At 47.6% G+C, this 17,554-nt stretch overlaps 1 protein-coding gene across 7 annotated transcripts in view; it reads left to right on the top strand.

Annotated features, from left to right (window-relative positions):
• Window positions 1–707: 707 nt before the first annotated feature.
• Cndp1 (carnosine dipeptidase 1) overlaps window positions 708–17,554 on the top strand; it is a 36,104-nt gene continuing 19,257 nt past the window's right edge. Inside the window, exons 1-7 of one of the 7 annotated variants that reach the window (XM_074069630.1) lie at window positions 710–909; window positions 1,896–2,432; window positions 8,972–9,048; window positions 10,094–10,218; window positions 12,147–12,296; window positions 13,133–13,295; window positions 14,003–14,091. In XM_074069630.1, coding sequence (XP_073925731.1) covers window positions 2,401–2,432; window positions 8,972–9,048; window positions 10,094–10,218; window positions 12,147–12,296; window positions 13,133–13,295; window positions 14,003–14,091 — 636 coding nt within the window. In that variant the 5' untranslated portion in view covers window positions 710–909; window positions 1,896–2,400. Of the gene's footprint in view, window positions 910–1,895; window positions 6,222–8,971; window positions 9,049–10,000; window positions 10,219–12,146; window positions 12,297–13,132; window positions 13,296–14,002; window positions 14,092–17,554 lie in introns of those variants that run through there. The other 6 variants (XM_074069631.1, XM_074069634.1, XM_074069633.1 and 3 more) reach the window with 6 other exon arrangements.

Genomic DNA, 17,554 nt, shown 5'->3' with positions numbered 1-17,554 from the left:
TCCTAAGATTCTCCCTTGCTGCCTGGTCCATACCAGTGCTCTTGGAGGATGCACCTGTATCCAACAGATCAGGAGCTGAGGCTTGTGTGGGGCTTGGAGCCAGGCTCCTAGACAGGTGTCAGAGGAAAGGGGGTCTGTGGGCCTTGAGGCGGAAGGGGGCGTGGTGGTTGTTTGCCAGAGAATGGACAAGCTCTGGTCTACTTAGTCTCACCGTTTCAGACAGAAAGGAGAACGCAGGAGCAGAGGCTTGAACCGTAAGCTGTCCCTGCTCCATCCCAGCCCTGCACACACTGAGACGATACTTCCTGTGCACAAGGAGGCGAGGGACTTCTGTCCCCAAAGCACAATGCCCCAGTATCCAGTGTCTCAATCGCTCTTTCAAGAGGTTGCAATCTCCCCCTTTTAAGGGGAATTGATTGGAACAGAGGCGACTTTCAGGGCACACGTGAAACACAGAAAAGGTACACACTCCGCTTCCGGCAGTCAGCAGCACATCAAGTGAAAGACTCTCTGTAGTGGAACTGCAAAGAAGGGGACCCAGAAGATCCTGAAGGAATGAGCACATGGTGAAGAGAGACAGGGTGAAGAGGAAATGTGTACACGTGGAGCTCCCCAAAGTGGGCAGGTGACAGGGAGGAGCCAGAACACCCAGGGGCAGCTCTGTGCCCTGGACTCCGAGTCCAAGTCCAAGGTGTCTGTTATATTTCATCTGGGTTTCCAACTCAGCACCTTGTACTGCAGGCCAGTAGTCCAGCAGGAGCAGCTCCTGGGGCAGCCACCTGCCCTGGCCCTGCTGATTTGGCAGATTGGATCCTGAGCTCCTGGTATCAGAACCATGGTGTGAATCATTCCCAGCCCTGATCCTGAAGGCTGAGGAAATCCAGGACACGGACAGTTGCCTCTCTTCAGGTTAGTGATGGGAGCACCCAAACGTCTAAGTGAGCCTTTCTCGTGTCCGGCCTCACCCTGTCCTCTTCCTCCTTGTGAAAGCCTGCATTTTGAAGCTGGGAGTACTTACTGTGGAGATTTCAAGTTAAGACTTCATGTTAAGCCCAGCATGGCGCCAGGCTGTGGGGATGGTTCCTTCTAGGAAATGTAGTCATAGACAAGTTCTACTCAAGATACTGTCCAAGCTCACACTTCAAACTTCACTTTAGTTTGGCTCAAGTGGTAGAGGACCTGCCTAGCAAGTGCGAGGCCCTGTGTTCAAGCCCTAGTACTGCCAAAAGGAAAGAGAAGGAAAGAAAGGACTCCACTTCAGAGAGAACATTTGCATGTATCCTAAAATTTTAATCAAAAAGGCACAGACTCAAAAACATACTAATATCCCTACTGAACAGACACAAGGCAAAACAAAGTGGTGAGCTAGGGCTGAAGTCCAGCTCTCCTGGTCCAGGCGTCTGAATAAGGCACGGCACGAAGGCGTGAGACTCCCGCAGACAAGGCAGCAAGAACACTGCAGGCCTGGAAGGCAGCCAGAGCCACAGCCAGAGCCACCAAGTGCCCACGAACAAGCTCCAGCTCTCTGGGTTACACTGCTTAGGAACTGAGTCACTGATTTAAGATCTGGACCTGACATGGGTACCTTAAAGCAGCAGGTGGAGGCAACCACAGCACTTCTAGGCAGAGATAATTCCAGAGGGGGAGAATAAACACCTGCCATTCAAGTTGAGCCTGCAAGATGAACTTCTGAAGAGTACAAGATAGGAGCAGAAAAGAGGTGATCCCTTTCTGCTCATTACAAAAGGCCATGGCCGACACCCCTATTACAAAGAGCAGGTTAACAAAAGAAAAGATTAGCAAACTCACTAATGTGCACCTGTACACAGGAGCCAACCAAACACGGAAGTCAAAGAAAGGACCAGCTACCTGAGGCTTAAATACTCTTTCCATAGGGGAGCGGTGGAGCCCAGACAGTTGCAGAGAGAAGCAGATGATTTTAGAGGAAGGTAATGACTGAAGAGCTGGAGCATACACAACAGCCTGGGGCAAATTTCCTCTGGGCTCCAGGCCAGCAACAGGAGAGATGCAGCCAAGGATTGGGAGGAACACTGGGAGCCAGGAAGAGGCAGGAAGGATCTTCAGAGGGAGCTGGCTTGCCCACACCTTGACTTAGGACTTCTGCCCTCCAGATTGTGACAATAAACTGTTGTTTAAGCTGCCGGGGTTGTGGTACTTTGTTACAGCAGGCCTAGGAAGCCAACACAGAGAGAGAACAGCCCCTGCCCTTGCCCTTGAATTTCTACTTGTTGAACTTTTGTTCACGAACAAGAAGTAGCCTGGGACCCCATTCCAGGATTGGCCACTCCCTGGATTTCTGTGTCCCTTACCCTGGGGCTGCACTTTCCAGCCATCAAGGGCAGATAAAGCCCCAGACCTGGCAGTGTGAACAATTTTGGCATGAGTTTAGGGGTTTACAGAAGACGACTTAGGTAATTACAGATTTCTAGAGAAATTAATGTGTCCTTTGGTGACTTCTGCATCTGGTGCCTCTATCCTGCTCACTGCCCTCCCCTCCTGGAGAAACCTCCAATCTCTTCCTACTCAGTCTCGTTGTCCTGAACCCGGCCCCTCCCGGTTCCTGTTATGGTTATGGTTCCAGTTCCGGCTCCACTGGCTCACCCCAGCCCTTCCTGCTTCTCTCTGCTCTGCTACCAGAACCCCTGGATTACTTCTGCTGTTCCCCGAGGGCTCTCTCACAGATATTTTACGCATACATCCCATTAAGGCTTCTATGCAAAAATAAAAATTCCAATGAGATTTAAAGGAAGAAGGGAGTGGGGCCTGTAGGTGCGTGACCTCAACAGGGCAAGTTCACAGAGGGTTTTGCCTCAATCACTTGGTATTTCCACCTGGCACCCTGCAAACTTGGAGGCCACACACTGTTCTAGGCATAGAATCAGACATGTTCTTGCTTCTGAGAAGCCCACAATGCACTTTATCTGGCCTCACTATTGTCACCTGTATTGTATATCTCTTCATTCTTGTTAGATTCCTTTCATTAGGAGAAAAAAATATCAGGAATCTGGTTATTAGACTCATTCCTCTTTCAACTGAATTTGTCTTTGTGTTAAAGCCATTGTCGTTATCCAGGTGATGGAAAGCTCAGGAATGCAAAGTTGGGCTGGCTCTCTGGCTGATGTGTTAGAGGGTCAGATCCCCGCAGACTAGAAGGAAAAGGGATGTAATGTGACAGCACCACACCAGCATGGCACACTAAGGGTGCAAACTTTCTACTTCCCCATGTTTTCGCCAGAGCCCTTACCCAGCTAGCACTGAGGGGACATCCTGGGCCTCGTAGCATTGGACTAGCTGTCTTCTACCCAGTACAGAATGTTCCATGCATAGGCTATGAATTGCCAGAGCTATATATGTGCCATCCCCTGCCAATCCTCATGGGGCGTGGTAGACTCCATTGTCCCTGATTCAGAGCCTTTCACTTGCCCTGAGCCAGACAGTCAGTGAGGGCTAGAGGGCCAGCGACTGTCACTCAGTTCCTCTTCCATGCCCAGCTCTTGTGAGCTCAGACTCCTTACGGCTCTGCCTAACATTCCTCGCAGCCTGCTTAGGCTCCCAACAAACTGGTCTCTCTTGTTAGTATGCTTAGCCATTGGCACGTCGTGTGTGGGCCTCACCTTTGGTTCTGGGAATAAGTCTAAGCCAAATTTGGCCTTAGCCAAAAGTTTCTCTGAGTCACACTTGCTGATCAGACCTTAACTAGAGAATGGTGCAGAAACTCGCAGTTCTTGAGACTCTGTGGGGAATTGTGCCACTGGAAATGGCTCCCTTCATCCTGGAGTTAGTCCTGCTGCTCTCTGAGGGGACCCTACCCTACCAGCCCCCTTGGAGACTTGATGCGTTCCCATCTGCAGGAATCCCTTGGCTCTGCTTCGCCTGCAGGAGATCAACAGAATCCAGAAAGCCTGGTGGTTTTTGTTTTGTTGTAGTTTTGTTTTGCTTTAAATCCTGTCATGGTGAGATAAACTAGGCTAATGAAACATTTTTTTTCTATTATGACAAATTCATCAAAACAGAAATAGGACAGAGCAGTCTCTGTCACATAAGAACAGGGAGACTCAAGATGAGTTGGAAAGTAGAATTTTGGTGTCTAAGTTGGCCCCAGCAATGAAATGGCTTCCTGCGTTCCCAATGACCCATCCTTGGCAGAGACCCGGTGGGAGGCAGCTCTGCTTTTATCTTCTATTCTGTAATCTATTTGACCTCAAGATCAGCAGTGCACTTGTGGGGTTTATCCCAGGTCCCCTGCGCCCAGCCTCCTTTTGGCTGCTGTTCTATGGTGGGAGACAGGAGTGACCTTGGGGAATGTAGTCCAGACCCAAGTCATCTGAGCACACAGGTCACCTAGCCTTCTTGCTTATTAGCTGGAGGGAGGGGAAGGGAGAATGACAAATGATGTCTCCCAGGTGGGAAGCCTGGGCTGCAGCATCAGGAGAAGAATGGAGAAGGGAAAGATAAGAAGACCCAGAGTATTTGCTGCTGGATATTTTACTCCAGGGATGGGCAGACCAGAAGACAGGCACAGCTGGGGATGCCCTGGAGGAAAGCTAAATGTATCTAAAGCCTTAAAAGTTCAAGTATTTGAAGATAAGACAGCACAGAGACCCTTAGGAACCTTTGTCCCTAATCTAAGAACAACCAGTAACAATAAGTAGGAGCCTGGAGACAAGGGGAGCTTTGACAGGAGAACCAGGGAAACATGAAGACTGGTCTCTCTCTGCCCAGGTCCCGGCTCCAGACCACCATGTTGCCTTCCTGTTGTTATCTCCTCTTCTTTCTGCAAAGGTGGAATCCAGGAACGAGCTTTCTGAATCCCCAGACTTTCAAGGGGTGATTAGTTCAAGGTCAAGCACAGTTATCACACAAGAAAAATAAAGGAACAAGACAGGGGAGACATGGAGGAAGCCTGGGTTCCACCCAAGGATGATGAAAGCAGGATTCGTGCCCGACCTCAACAGCACAGCAGCGGGCTCTGTCCTGCTCCATAGGAAAATAGAGAGATAGGGACACACACTGGTAAGGAAGTAAAAAGTAGCAATGAGCACTCAGGCCTTTACAAAGACAGGACTGCCTCCCACCAGACTCTGAAATACCCAGTCCTTGTATCTGAGTATATACATGCTCTTTTTCTTCTTTACCTGTGACTCTTTAAAAAAGCTTGTCTTTTTAGTTATTGGAAAGAAGCACCAAATAACTTTTTAAAGGAAATTGAATGAAAACTAAAAGAAGTTCAAATCTTAATTTAGATGGATCGGTTGCAAAGCATTTGCCTTCCCAGAGTCTACAGTGAGCTTTTCTCTGCACCCTGAGCTCCACTTTCCTGCCACTGGAGGTCTGCAGGCGTCATTCCCATGTGATTGGTTGGCCACGTGGCTCTCGGCATGGCGTCAGAGAACTCAGCTGCATCAAGCTCCCTGCAGAGCTGGGGGCGAAGGGAGCGGCGGATGGCCCGTCAGCGCCACCTGCTGGTCAAAACTCTTAATCTCTCCATGAGTGAGCATGGCTCAATCGCTCTTTGCATTTGGCTAATTGGTGTTGAGCCTCTTTTCATGTGATTATCTGTCATTTTCTTTGGAGAAATGTCTGTTGAAATCCTTTGTCCATCTTTAAATTGGGTTGTCTTTTTGTTATTGAATTGTAATAGTCCATTATATTCTAGATACAACTCCTTTGTCAGATACATGATTCGCAATTTTTTTCCCCCTGTGAGTTCGTCCTTTCACTTTTGTTTTCCCTTTGTTTTGTTTTGTTGGTTGATTGGTTTTTGAGATAGGGTATTATTATGTAGCCAAGGCTGGCTTTGAACTCATGACTCACCATCATTCTGGCTCTACCTTCTGAGTGCTGGGATTATTATGGTTGGCCTTTCAGTTGCTTAATAGGGTCGTTTGAAGTACATTTTTGTTTTCTATGAAGCCTGATTTCTTCCTTTTTCTTTTGTTGCCTATGCTTTTGGTGTCTTATCTAAGAAACTATCAAGTAATCCAAGGTTAGAAAGGCTCACTTGCTTTCTTTTTAAGAGTTTTGTGGGTTTTGCACTAGCAGTTATGTCTTGACATATTTTGAGTTGATTTTTGAATGTTATCTAGGGAAGAGCTGATTTCCTCCTTTCTCTGTGGATCTCCAGTTGCTCCAACACCATCTATTGAAAAGACGGTTCTTTCCCTATTCAGTTATCTTGGCATCTTTGTTGAAAGTCGATTGTAAGTATGAAGACTTATTTCCAAATTTCAATTCTATTTGATGGATTGTGTTTTATCTGCATCCTACCAAAGAGTCAAAGTTGCACTCTCTCTCTCTCTCTCTGGTTTTGTGAACATGTAGTTTCTGTGGTCTTCTGGCCATAAAGTTTTGGAAGCAGAGCACCCTTGTATCATTTCAGCGATGTCCTGGTAGAAGTTAGACCAGCCTGGAGCAGCTCTCCTGTTGGATGGGGATGGTTTTAGCCCATGCTGAGTGACATTCTGCCTGGGCAGATGCATCCTCTCCCGCTATCTGGGATATTTTCAGTTGGGCCAATATTCTGTTGGAGGTGCATTCCTGAAGAATCAGAACATACCTCTGCAAGTGCAGTTCTCTCTAGGCTGGCTATGAGGCATGTTGGAGGTCTGTCGGTTTGGATACTCACCTCTGCACAGTTGGAGTACAGAAGCCAAGGTGTGCTGCCGGCATGGAGGCAGCTGCAGTCAGACATTTGGGTTTATTCCAAGGAATATTCCGAAAGAGGTTAACCCACTTTTTGGCTGGGGTGGGGGGAGGGATTGGGGTTTGAATTCAGGGCTTCATGCTTGTAAAGCAGGCTCTCTACCACTTGAGCCACACCTCTAGCCCATTGTACTCTGCTTGTTTTGGAGATGGGGTCTTGAGAACTATTTGCCCAGGCTGCCCTAGAACTGCAGTCTTCTTGATCTCAGCCTCCTAACTAGCTAGGATTACAGGCACAAGCCACCAGTGCCAGATCAGTCGGGCTGCTCTGTGGAGAGGCAGCCATGAAGGTGTTACGGCGATTGAAGTGTGAAATATTCAGCTGCCTGATTTTCAAACAGATTTGTTGATGCTCTGTTGTAAGGTAGGCAAGATGGCGACAGACAGCTTGTGTGGTGTATCCTTTGGAACAATGGCCCCTTTGGCCTCAATGGTGTGGTATGGGTGCTGTTCCTTCCTTTCTACTTTGAAGGGAGCGATGCTCACATTGGGTTTGTAGCAGATGCTAAGAGACGTTCTGTACCTCACAGGCATTTGGTCTCTGAGGGAAACCGAGCACAGACCCAAATGGACAGGCCATGCTCATGAATTTGGGTAGCACCTTGGACCCTCTAGAAACCTGAAGCCTGACAGTATGGAGGCTGGGATAGAGCCTTTCTCTCTCTATTCCTGATCTCCTACAAGCACGCACACACCTGTCCATACCCGAGTGTGATAAGTCTACTCCTACTCTGCTGGCATCTCAGGATGGGCCGTTCCAGTGCCTCACATGTTTTGGGATCACCTTGGTGGCCCAAAGAGCACCTGACACACAGCTAGTGCCAAATGCTGGTTGTTGGATGGGCCTCAAGTGCCACACAGACAGCTAATGTCATGTTGAGATTTGTTTCCTCTTGTAATCAAGGATTAGGATATTAGTTTTTTAAAAATTAACTTGGGGAAAAGGACTATGAGGGGACTTGAGTCCACAGTGTGCTGGGCAGTTGGACTTAACATCTCAGTTGCCCCATGTAACATAGGACTTGCTCCCAGGGAAGCCACTCAGCACAGAGCTGGGGACAGACGGACAGAGTCGTCAGAGCCTTGAGCTGCCAGGTCCCAGGGTCTGTGCTTTTTCCACACTGCAGAAAGGTACAAAAATCTACATTAAGACAATAGATGTTCAGTATTGAAAAGACATGAGGTCTCACTTGAATGTGAGTTATGAAGTGAAAGAGGCCAACGTGAATGTTTACATGCATTTGACTTCACCCTATGCCATACTGAAGAGGCCAAGTTTGAAGACAGTGAAAAGATCAGAGGTTTGGAGGTGGGGAGGTGAACAGGTAGAACGCAGAGGGGTTTTGTGAGTATAATTTCCCATGTGATATGATGGGTAAGTGTCATTTCAATTTGTCCAAACCCATGGAATGTACAACCCCCAGAGGGAGCCCACGTGTACTGTGTGGGCTTTGGATATAACCATGTGTCTGTGGGTTCTTCAGTTGTAGCAGATGGGCCTTTCTGTTGATAATGAGGGTGTGTGCTGGGGCAGGGAAAAAATGGGTAATCTATTTTTCACTCAATTTTCTTGTAAATCTAAAATTGTTTAAAATAAAAATTTTATGGTGGTACTGGAATCGAACTTGGGCCTCACGCTTGCCCACCTGAGCCACTCCCCCAGCCCTTTTTGTTTTAGTTACTTTTCAAACAGGGTCTCACACTTTTACCAGGCAGACCTGCTCTCAGTTCTATTTATATCTCCCACATAGCTGGGGTGACATGTGTCTGGCCGTCCCACCCAGATTTTATTAGTTGAAATGGGATCTCACTAACATTTGTTGGGGCACTGACCTCGAACTGCAATCCTTCCAAAGTCTGCCACTCGAGAAGCTGGGATTATAGGTACAGTCACTGTACTCAGCTAAAATAAGATTTATTTTTTGGAAAAGCCAGAAGGAAAAGCTGCCTTGGGCAGAATTCTTCCTTGTTGGACCAGTGTTTTCTGCTCTGTCTGGTTCCGTGGTTGGAGCTGACTCCAGCTGAAGCAGCGTGTAAGGGATCTTCCCCAACACCTGCCTGAACCATGCCTCTGGGTTCAGAGGCCTCTGAGGAGCCTGCACAGGCTCTTCCTATCTTAGGTGATGGGTTTAAGGGATGCCTCCAGGTCACCATCATTTGCAGACCAGGCAGGACTGGCACATTTGAGACTGGTCACTACCACAGCCTGCCGAGTTCTGGGTACCACTCACATTCTCATCTTCTACAGGTCTCTAGGTGGTTCAAGGCCTCAGCGACCTCAGCCAGCCCACATTCTCCCTCCTGCTCTCCACCACCCATGGACAGGTGGGCACCTAAAAAATCATAGATTTTTAAAAAAACGCCATAAATTTATAGTATAAAATGGTGCATTTTAAAATGATAAAGTATGGGGCTTCAGGGACAAAAATAATGACTGACCTTGTGTTAAACCTCCCCTTCCTGCAATAGGGGACATGGATTTGGCTCTTAACGTGGAGTCTGGCTGGTCACCAGAGACAGCGGGCAGCTTGCCTGAACAGGGTGTTTAGCCCCTCTCCCAACCCCTGCTCTTCACATCCCCCTCCCCTTCCTCTCCTACCACCTGCCCTCAGGTGCACAGCTGCATAACTGAGGGTCCTGTTGTCAGCCCCCCTTCCAGGGGGTCCCCTGGTCCTGGGTGAGTGTCTCATTTAGAAGCCAGGGAGGGGAGGGAAGGGACCCATTAGAGAGTGAAGAGTTCCAGAGAGATTGTGGAGAGCCAGAGACCAGGACCAGGGGGCGTTCCCAAGTGGTGGTTGGCCCTCAGTGTCACATTTTTCCTTTCTTTAGTTTTTGGTTTTTTTTTTTCTGGTTTTCTGAGACAAGTTCTCACTCATAATCAAAGCTGGCCTGGAACTCTTGACCCTCCTGCCTCAGCCTCCCCAGTGCTGGGAGAACAGGGATCAGCCAACACAAGTTGCTTTTCAGGCACTCAACTGCAGGCACTGCACAGACCTTAGGCATTCCTAAGTGATAATCACACCTAGGTCCTTTCTGTGTGCTTGTGTTTGGTTTTGCCTCACACATCTCTCTCTCACACCTGGGACATGGATCCCAGGCTCCCTTGGCAGCCAGTGGACCAGATTGTGTCATGAGAATGACCCGAGTTACGTGGCTTAAAGACAAGCTCATTAACTTGGTTCTGTCTTATTAAAATCCTTTAGTTTTGAAAATGAACTGCTTGGGGAAAGATATGACAAAAAGTGCATTCTGATTCTACTATCTTCTGTTACTGTAGTGCGACTGACTTGAAGCAGCTGGGCTCAAAGCAATCAAAGGTTGAAACTCCAAGCTGTCACTTATCCTAATCTCCCCTGTCAACTATTGACAGGCCTCATCTCTCCTGGCACTGCTGCTGCTGCTGGAGGGGAGATGTTCTCCTCGTCCCCTCCGCCCTCTGGGCCACTGGAGAAGCTCTTCCAGTACATCGACCTCCACCAGGATGAGTTTGTGCAGGTAGGAGACACAAGAACCCATACCGATTCCTCTGGGGATTGGTGAAGGCATTGTTTGCTGGGAGATGTGGACATCTGTGCCTTTCAACTTGATTCCACTTAAAATACCCATGACTCTCCGTTGACTTGAGATAATCGGTCGGTGTTCAGTAGGTCCGTGGAAGAGATTCCTCCTTGTCGCTGCTCCTAGAAAGGACACAATGTCCCTGCCTGGCATGTTTGATCTATCAATGTCCCCTTAGAAATGACCAGCACCTCCATGGAGCTGACCTGTTAGGTGGTCCACTAGCAATGTCACCTGGCTCCCAGTGAGATCCCCATAGGGCTGGGAGCTGGAGACTCTGCAAGGTCCAAGGGCAAGGTTGGTTGGCAGCATGTGTAGAATGCACTTTGTCTCCTTCATCATCCTCTACTTCATCCCTGCCTCCCACGTGGCTGCTGGCACATGGGTGGGCACATTGGGAAGAGGAGAGAGGGTGAGGAGGAAGGGGAAAGAGGGAGACCTAGGAACAGGAAGGGAGAGGGACCAGTGAGAAAGGAAGCCCAGGTGCTTGCTCTATCCCACTGTCTCACTGGGTCACTTCCCTCTACCCCTTCCACTTGGTCTCCTCCATGGGCAGCTGGACCTATGACCACAGCCCTCTCCACAATTACGTGGTCACCAGCCTGGAAACTCCTGGGAGATCCTGAGGATCTCATTGGACTTTGTACTCCAAACCCCCCACCTAATCTCTGATATATGACAGGTGTTCAATATGGGCATATTGGAGCAATCAACCAATTTTAGGAATATTATCATGCAAACAGTGAGATATAAACTTTATGCTTCATGCTAAAGGCACAAAGCTGACTCCAGAGGCCACTGTCCCTCAGCTTGTCCTCCTGCTGGAATGTTGGCTTGACATTAAGGCCTCTTGAGTTTTCAGAACCCAAGTGGGATTTCCAAAACAGGTGGAGAGACAGCATCTCATGGGAGTTGAGAGCAGGTCTGGGCTCTCAGCCAAAACCTCGCCCCTTCCCTCCTCCTCAGACATCCACATCCACTTGGTGTGAGGGAACTCAGCAGCATCTGCTCTGTAAATCCTTATGGAAAAATATAAAGTACAACATTCCTCAAGTAAACTCCCTTATAGTAAAAATAAAAGTGCTACAATAGGAGACAGAGATCACACTAAAATGAATTAGGAAGCGAAGTCAAGATTAGCATCCAAAATATGTGTCATTTTTTGTAACAATGCCCATTCCAGTGTAAGCAATTCAGGTTCCAACACTGGAATGTGAGTGACTATTATGAATGATTCAATATTGGCCACCACTTGCGGAGTACCAGCTAGGTGCCAGGCGCCATGCTAAGTCCTCTATACACGGTCTCTCAGTTAGTGTCCATTTTCCCCATGGGGTGGGAACTCCCACTCTTCTGGACACGTGAAAACCTGCTGCTAGGAGATGGTAAAGAGGGTACCCAAAGGCACAGCCATTACAGGTGGAACCAGGCTCAGGAACCAACACTGCCAGCCTCACAGCAGTGAGTCTAAGCCCCAGACACACTGCCCACTGGCCCTGGGGGTTTAGGGAGGGGCTGACCACATTCCCCAACCTCTCCTGCCTCATCTTTTGCATTAATCAGATTCTCTGGCCTGCAGGTTCTTTTTGTTTGGGGGTGTCTTGATACTCCTGCCTCAGCCTCTCAAGTGCTGGGATTATATGTGTGTACCACTGCACCCAGTATCTAGGTTCTTGATTAACCCCCATCTCATCCATCAGTTACTTGTGAATGCCATCATGTTTATTAGCGGAGCCTGCAGGACTCCATCAACTGAAGAGGGTCTGGGGACCTGTCATCTCCTGCCCTTGAATAGCCCCCCCCACCCAAATGGGTATGGCTCCCCTCCCCTGCCATGCTAATCCCGTCATTGCCTCTCCTTACAGACACTTAAGGAATGGGTGGCCATTGAGAGCAATTCTGTGCAACCCGTGCTTCATTTCAGACAAGAACTCTCCCGGATGATGGCCGTGGCCACAGACAAGCTCCAGTGCCTGGGAGCTGCGGTGGATTCCGTGGACCTGGGCTCTCAGCAGGTACAAGGGTGGGTCTCCCTCCTGATCAGGAGCCACCACCTCTGAGGACAGCCTTCCTTCTTTTGGTGGTGGCAAAAGAAGAGCCTACCCTGATCCTCACCTGAGGCCCCCCGAGTCCTGATAAGGATGAACCATTCCATTTAGTCCCAAGTGAGACTGTATTATTGACTTCTAGTCACAGCAGGACTGGGGGGGTGTCAAGAGCAAATGGAAGAGGTGAGTGAAGGGCAATGCGTTCCTGGGAACGCATTCACTTCCTGTGCATTAGGTTCACGCCCCTCCCCCTGTCCTTTCCTTCACAGCCACATGTGGCTTTCTCACGGGCCCATGTACAGAGTTGCATTCTTTCCTCACAATCATGGCTTACAACTGCCACTCGTCCCCAAAGGCAATCCTAAATCTCAATGCTTCAGCATTGAGAATTAGAATAATCTCATTTTCCAGGATTCTGCCTTTAAAGCCAGTTGAGATCTGAGTTTTCAATGAAGAGCACATCCTATTAACTATACTATTTATCAGTGTGTATCTAAGGAAGAGCTTTGTTAATTATGGTTTATATTTTTATGAAAAGTGTCTCATGGTACCCATTTTCTAGTTTTCTGAGACATGTTCTCACTCATAGTTGAAGCTGACCTGGAATTCTTGAACTGCCTGTCTCAGCCTCCCCAGTGCTCAGAGAAAGTGACACTCAGAAAAGTAGCCTAGGTTCTGCAGGATCCAGGGATAGAACAGACTGGACACCAAATGTTCTGTTCTGAATTTTCTGGAAGAACAAGTTTTTTAAAAAAAAGAAAACCAAACAAAAAACACCAATGTGATCCACTGTCTTTCTGCAGCTACCCAATGGCCAGAGTCTTCCCCTGCCTCCCATCATACTGGCTGAGCTGGGGAATGACCCAAAAAAACCCACCGTGTGCTTCTACGGGCACCTGGATGTGCAGCCTGCTCAACAGAGTGACGGGTGGCTCACAGACCCTCACACGCTGACGGAAGTGGGCGGTCAGTGACGTCTGATTCCTTGGGGCTGTGACCATCTGCAGACAGGGCTTGCTCACAGAGTTTAAGAATTTAAGACAACTCTGTCCCTAGTTTTTTAACTGTCATTAAGAACAAATGCTGCTCTCATGCTAACTAGTTGGTTCAATGAGTCCGATTTTCTTCCATTTGTGGAAGAAATTATGAACCTTTGTATCCCTGGAAGGGGGTTCCTGGGAAGTGAGGACAATAGTTGTCAAGGTTACACATTTTCTTCTTCAAAAATTCCAAGGGCCAGGCGCTTGGCTGAAGTGGTAGACCACCTGCCTAGCAAGCATGAGGCCCCGAGTTCAAACCCTGTACAGCATAATAGCTAAATAATAAAATGCCAGATATGATATTATATAAAGAAAAGAAGAATTATACATCCATCTTTTCTTCATTATTCTGTCAAGTGGAAAATCTCAAAACAAGATTTCAACAAACCCTTAGGTGCCTTCAGTGAACTTGGATAAAATAGCTAATTACTGTCAAGGCCAAGGGGATCTGTGTTTCAGATTAGCTTATTTTATTTGACTAGCTTTTGACCATACTATTTAGAGTGCGATTTGTGGCTGGGATATTAGAAAGTTATTGTTAAAATGATTAAACATAAAACATTTGTTTTTAAATCACTCAACTTGACAGTGATCTCTGTACGGTTTTGAAGTTTTCTTCTCCCAATTTTAAAGGCAAACTGTATGGGCGAGGAGCAACAGACAACAAAGGCCCAGTGCTAGCATGGATCAATGCTGTTAGCACCTTCAGAGCCCTGGAACAAGTAGGTGGCCAGCTGTGCGAGGGAGAGGGGTTGATGACTGTGACAATAGCAACAACAGGCTTTGAGTCACTTCCTGTGTCCTCAGGAAGCTGCAGTGTGTTACACCCAGCAGCGTTTGGAGGTGCAGGTTACAGTCCGCACATCGATTTTACAGATGAAAAGAGGAAAGCCAGGGGAGCTCAGGGAAGTTACTCAGGGTGGCCCAGCAAGTGGCAGCGATCATCCTCTGAGCACGGATTCCTCTGCCAGCCACATGGGAAATAAAACTCAGGCCATGTGTTGCACATCTGTAGTATGGCTCTGCTGGAAGGGGTGATGGGAGGATATAGAGATTCAAGGCCAGCCCAGGCAAAAAAGTTAGTGGGACTGTATCTCAAAAAACAAGTTAAGTGTGGTACACATCTGTAATCTCAGCTACATGAGAGGTGGAGGTGGGAGGATGGTCTGAGGCTGGTCTGGGGCAAAATGCTCCAGAATATCTAAAAAATAAACTAAAGCAAAAAAAAAGGGCTGGGGATGGGATGAGTTCAAACCCCAGTATCACAAACAAAAACCCTAAAACAGAACATGTCAGAAACTATGATGAGCCTGTGACTAAGTTACTTTCTGCTGCGATTTTTCTTTTTTAATCCTTCTATCTTGTCTTTCTTCCCTTCCCTTTCTTGTTATCACAAAGCATGGTTTTGGTAACAGAGACAAAATGTACTTGCTACTTTGCTGATCAAGGCAGATACGTCTGCTACCTGACTTTCTGTCTAAGTCTTTAGGTCTCTTTCCTCCAGATCCCAGGAGTTTTTGGTTTTTTTTCTCTTTTCTTTTTTGGTGCTGGGATCGAACCCAGGGCCTCACGCATGCTAGGCAAGCGCTGTACCACCGAGCTACATCCCAGCCCCCAGGAGTTTTTCTTAGTTATCCACTTAAGAGTTGTGGAAGAAAGGCTGGGGGCAGCTCTGGGGAGAGGGCCCACTTTCTCCAGTCAGCAGAGGACATTATTGATGGGTCTAGGTTTACATCTTTAACTGTCTCTTACCTTGTTCTCACAGGGTGTTTTTGTCCCCATCTTATCCTTTCTTTTCTGCTCAGCAGTGTGTTTAGACACCCAGGGAAGATTGAATCCAGCTGCACAGCTGTAGGCAAGTGACTTAACCTCTCCACACTTGGATTCTGTTCTGTGTAAAAGAGTGCATTGATTTGGTGGCCGGGTTTGGAGGAGTGTGTGTCTCTACCTACTTCCATTTCACCCAGAAGTGGCCTGTCTAGATCAGACTCAAGCCCAGTGAGGAAGCCTGGCCCTTCACTTCCACACCTTCCTTGTCCCCAGTCAGGGGCATGGTAGCCAGTCCCAAGTGCAGGGAGACTTGTGAGGGGAGGAGGCAGCTTTCTGGCTAGGAAGGGGGTGAGTGGAATGGGGGAAGCACAGACAGTCACTGTGCCTCACTTCCCAAGGTCCTACCCAGGGGCAGCCAAGGCTGCTGCTCATTGGCACAGGTACTCTGTGAGAGGTCCTAGGCAGAGATCCTGGTCCTCAGGGATGTGCTGAAATGCCTGCATTCCAAAAAGCTCTGCAGAGCTCTGCCACCCAGCTGCCCTCTGCCCACACTCAACTTACTAGGGGTCCATTATGGGACATCACTCAGTAACGGTCACAGGAAGTGGGAAGCCAGCAACTTTGACACACAAGTTCAAAGCAGTTAGTGTGATCATTGTTCCATGTGGTATGATGACAGCAGGATGGCTTTGGGTTGCCTTTGTGAATGGTGGGACCTGCAGGGAGTTGGATAGTTGGTTCCAAACTTGACCTTGCAAAGTATTAGCTCTTCATGTGCAGAAGGATTTTGTGGAGCTAAACTTAAAAACATACAGCCTTCCTTTTTCTAGTCTTAGCTCCATGGATAGAGGCACTAGGCATTTTTGACAGTACATATTTAAGAAGGAAATGGGGCAGTGGTACCCCCCTTCCTCACCCTTGCCCATGCAGAAGACTGTGGGAAGCAGTGCTCCCTCCCAAGAGAGGAGGTTTGATCCAGCATGTCATCTCACCTGTCCTAGGGGAGCTGCCAGAGCCAGGGTGCTGTGTCATAGGATGGTGAATCCAAGGCTGTGGGAGGCATCCCTGTCCTGCCTGAGGATTCCAGGCTTACATGTTCTTACTGTTATTAATACTATTATTATTTTGGTCATACTGGGGGTTTGAACTCAGGGCTTCACCTTTACTAGGCAGGCACTCTACTACTTGAGCCATGCTCCCAGCCCCAGGCTTAGACCTTAGATGGTGCTTCTCCCAAATGTTGCTCATCACAGCCGACAGGACTGTTTCATCATATGCCAGGGACTTCTCTGGGGAGTTTATTTTCTCCTGAGACATAAGCCAATGAGAAGGGAGTTAACTACTTGACTCAACTCCTTTATCTCACGAAGAGAGACAGCTCAGTAAATCAGGACGTGTTTCTGGCTAGGTCCTGTTGATCAGTATAAAGCTGTCTTCTTACCTATGGCACATCCTTAACTAAAGAGCCCTGAGTGTTTAATGTAGCCTTGGCTCTCTCCCCCTCACCTATCTTTCTTTCTTCCTTTTTTCCTTCCTTCCTTATCTGTGATAACCAATATTTATAAGAAAATTCCTATACAAAGTCCAAAATCTGTTTTGCTTTTAAAATTTCAATTCTGAATATTACATAATCACAAACAGGACAGAAGAAATACTCACTGCCTTTGGACCGGTCTCAGTGTCTCTGAGCCTCATTTCTTTCCTCAGCTGTGAACTACAAATGAGAATTTCTACCTCACAAGCTTGTTGAGAAAATTAAATGAGGAAACATCTGGCAGCATGGTATGGTGGCTCCCAGTACTGGGGAGACTGAGGCAGGAGGATCACTGGTGTGAGACCAACGTGGGCTACATATTGAGAGACCCTGTCTCAAAACAAACAAAAAAATGAAAAAGAAACATTTGCAAAGGTACCAGACCATCTTTGAAGAATCATTTCTTCTTCCTCCTTCCATTGATCTTTTCCTTCTTGCCTACAGAGCACTTAAACACACCTCACTGGATTATCTTACCAATAGGAAGATATTAATATTAATTAATTAATATTAGTACTCACATTTCATCAATAGAAAAATGAAGGACCTGGAGGTGATATGAAGCACCTGGGGTATTGAGGAACAGAGTGGAGCTCAAATGCATAGCTGACTGCTGTCCAGTTGTCCTCCACTGGTTTGGTTTATATTTTATTAAATGTGATTTGCCAGAAAATGCTTAAGATTTCCAACTACATCTCAACAATATGTGCTCATTAAATGTTAATAAAGAACTTTTGAATATTAAGATTTCAGCTGTGCTTCCAAAGACCCACAGAAGTGCAGCTGACACGTGAACAAATCATTACCCAGTGACCCTGTCCAAATGGTGACTAACATTATTCACTTTCTAATACAGAATCCTCTCCTCATCCTGTACTTGT

Source organism: Castor canadensis, chromosome 4 (assembly GCF_047511655.1).
Source record: "Castor canadensis chromosome 4, mCasCan1.hap1v2, whole genome shotgun sequence".
NCBI lineage: Eukaryota > Metazoa > Chordata > Mammalia > Rodentia > Castoridae > Castor > Castor canadensis.
This window is presented reverse-complemented; position numbering and strand designations above follow the sequence as displayed.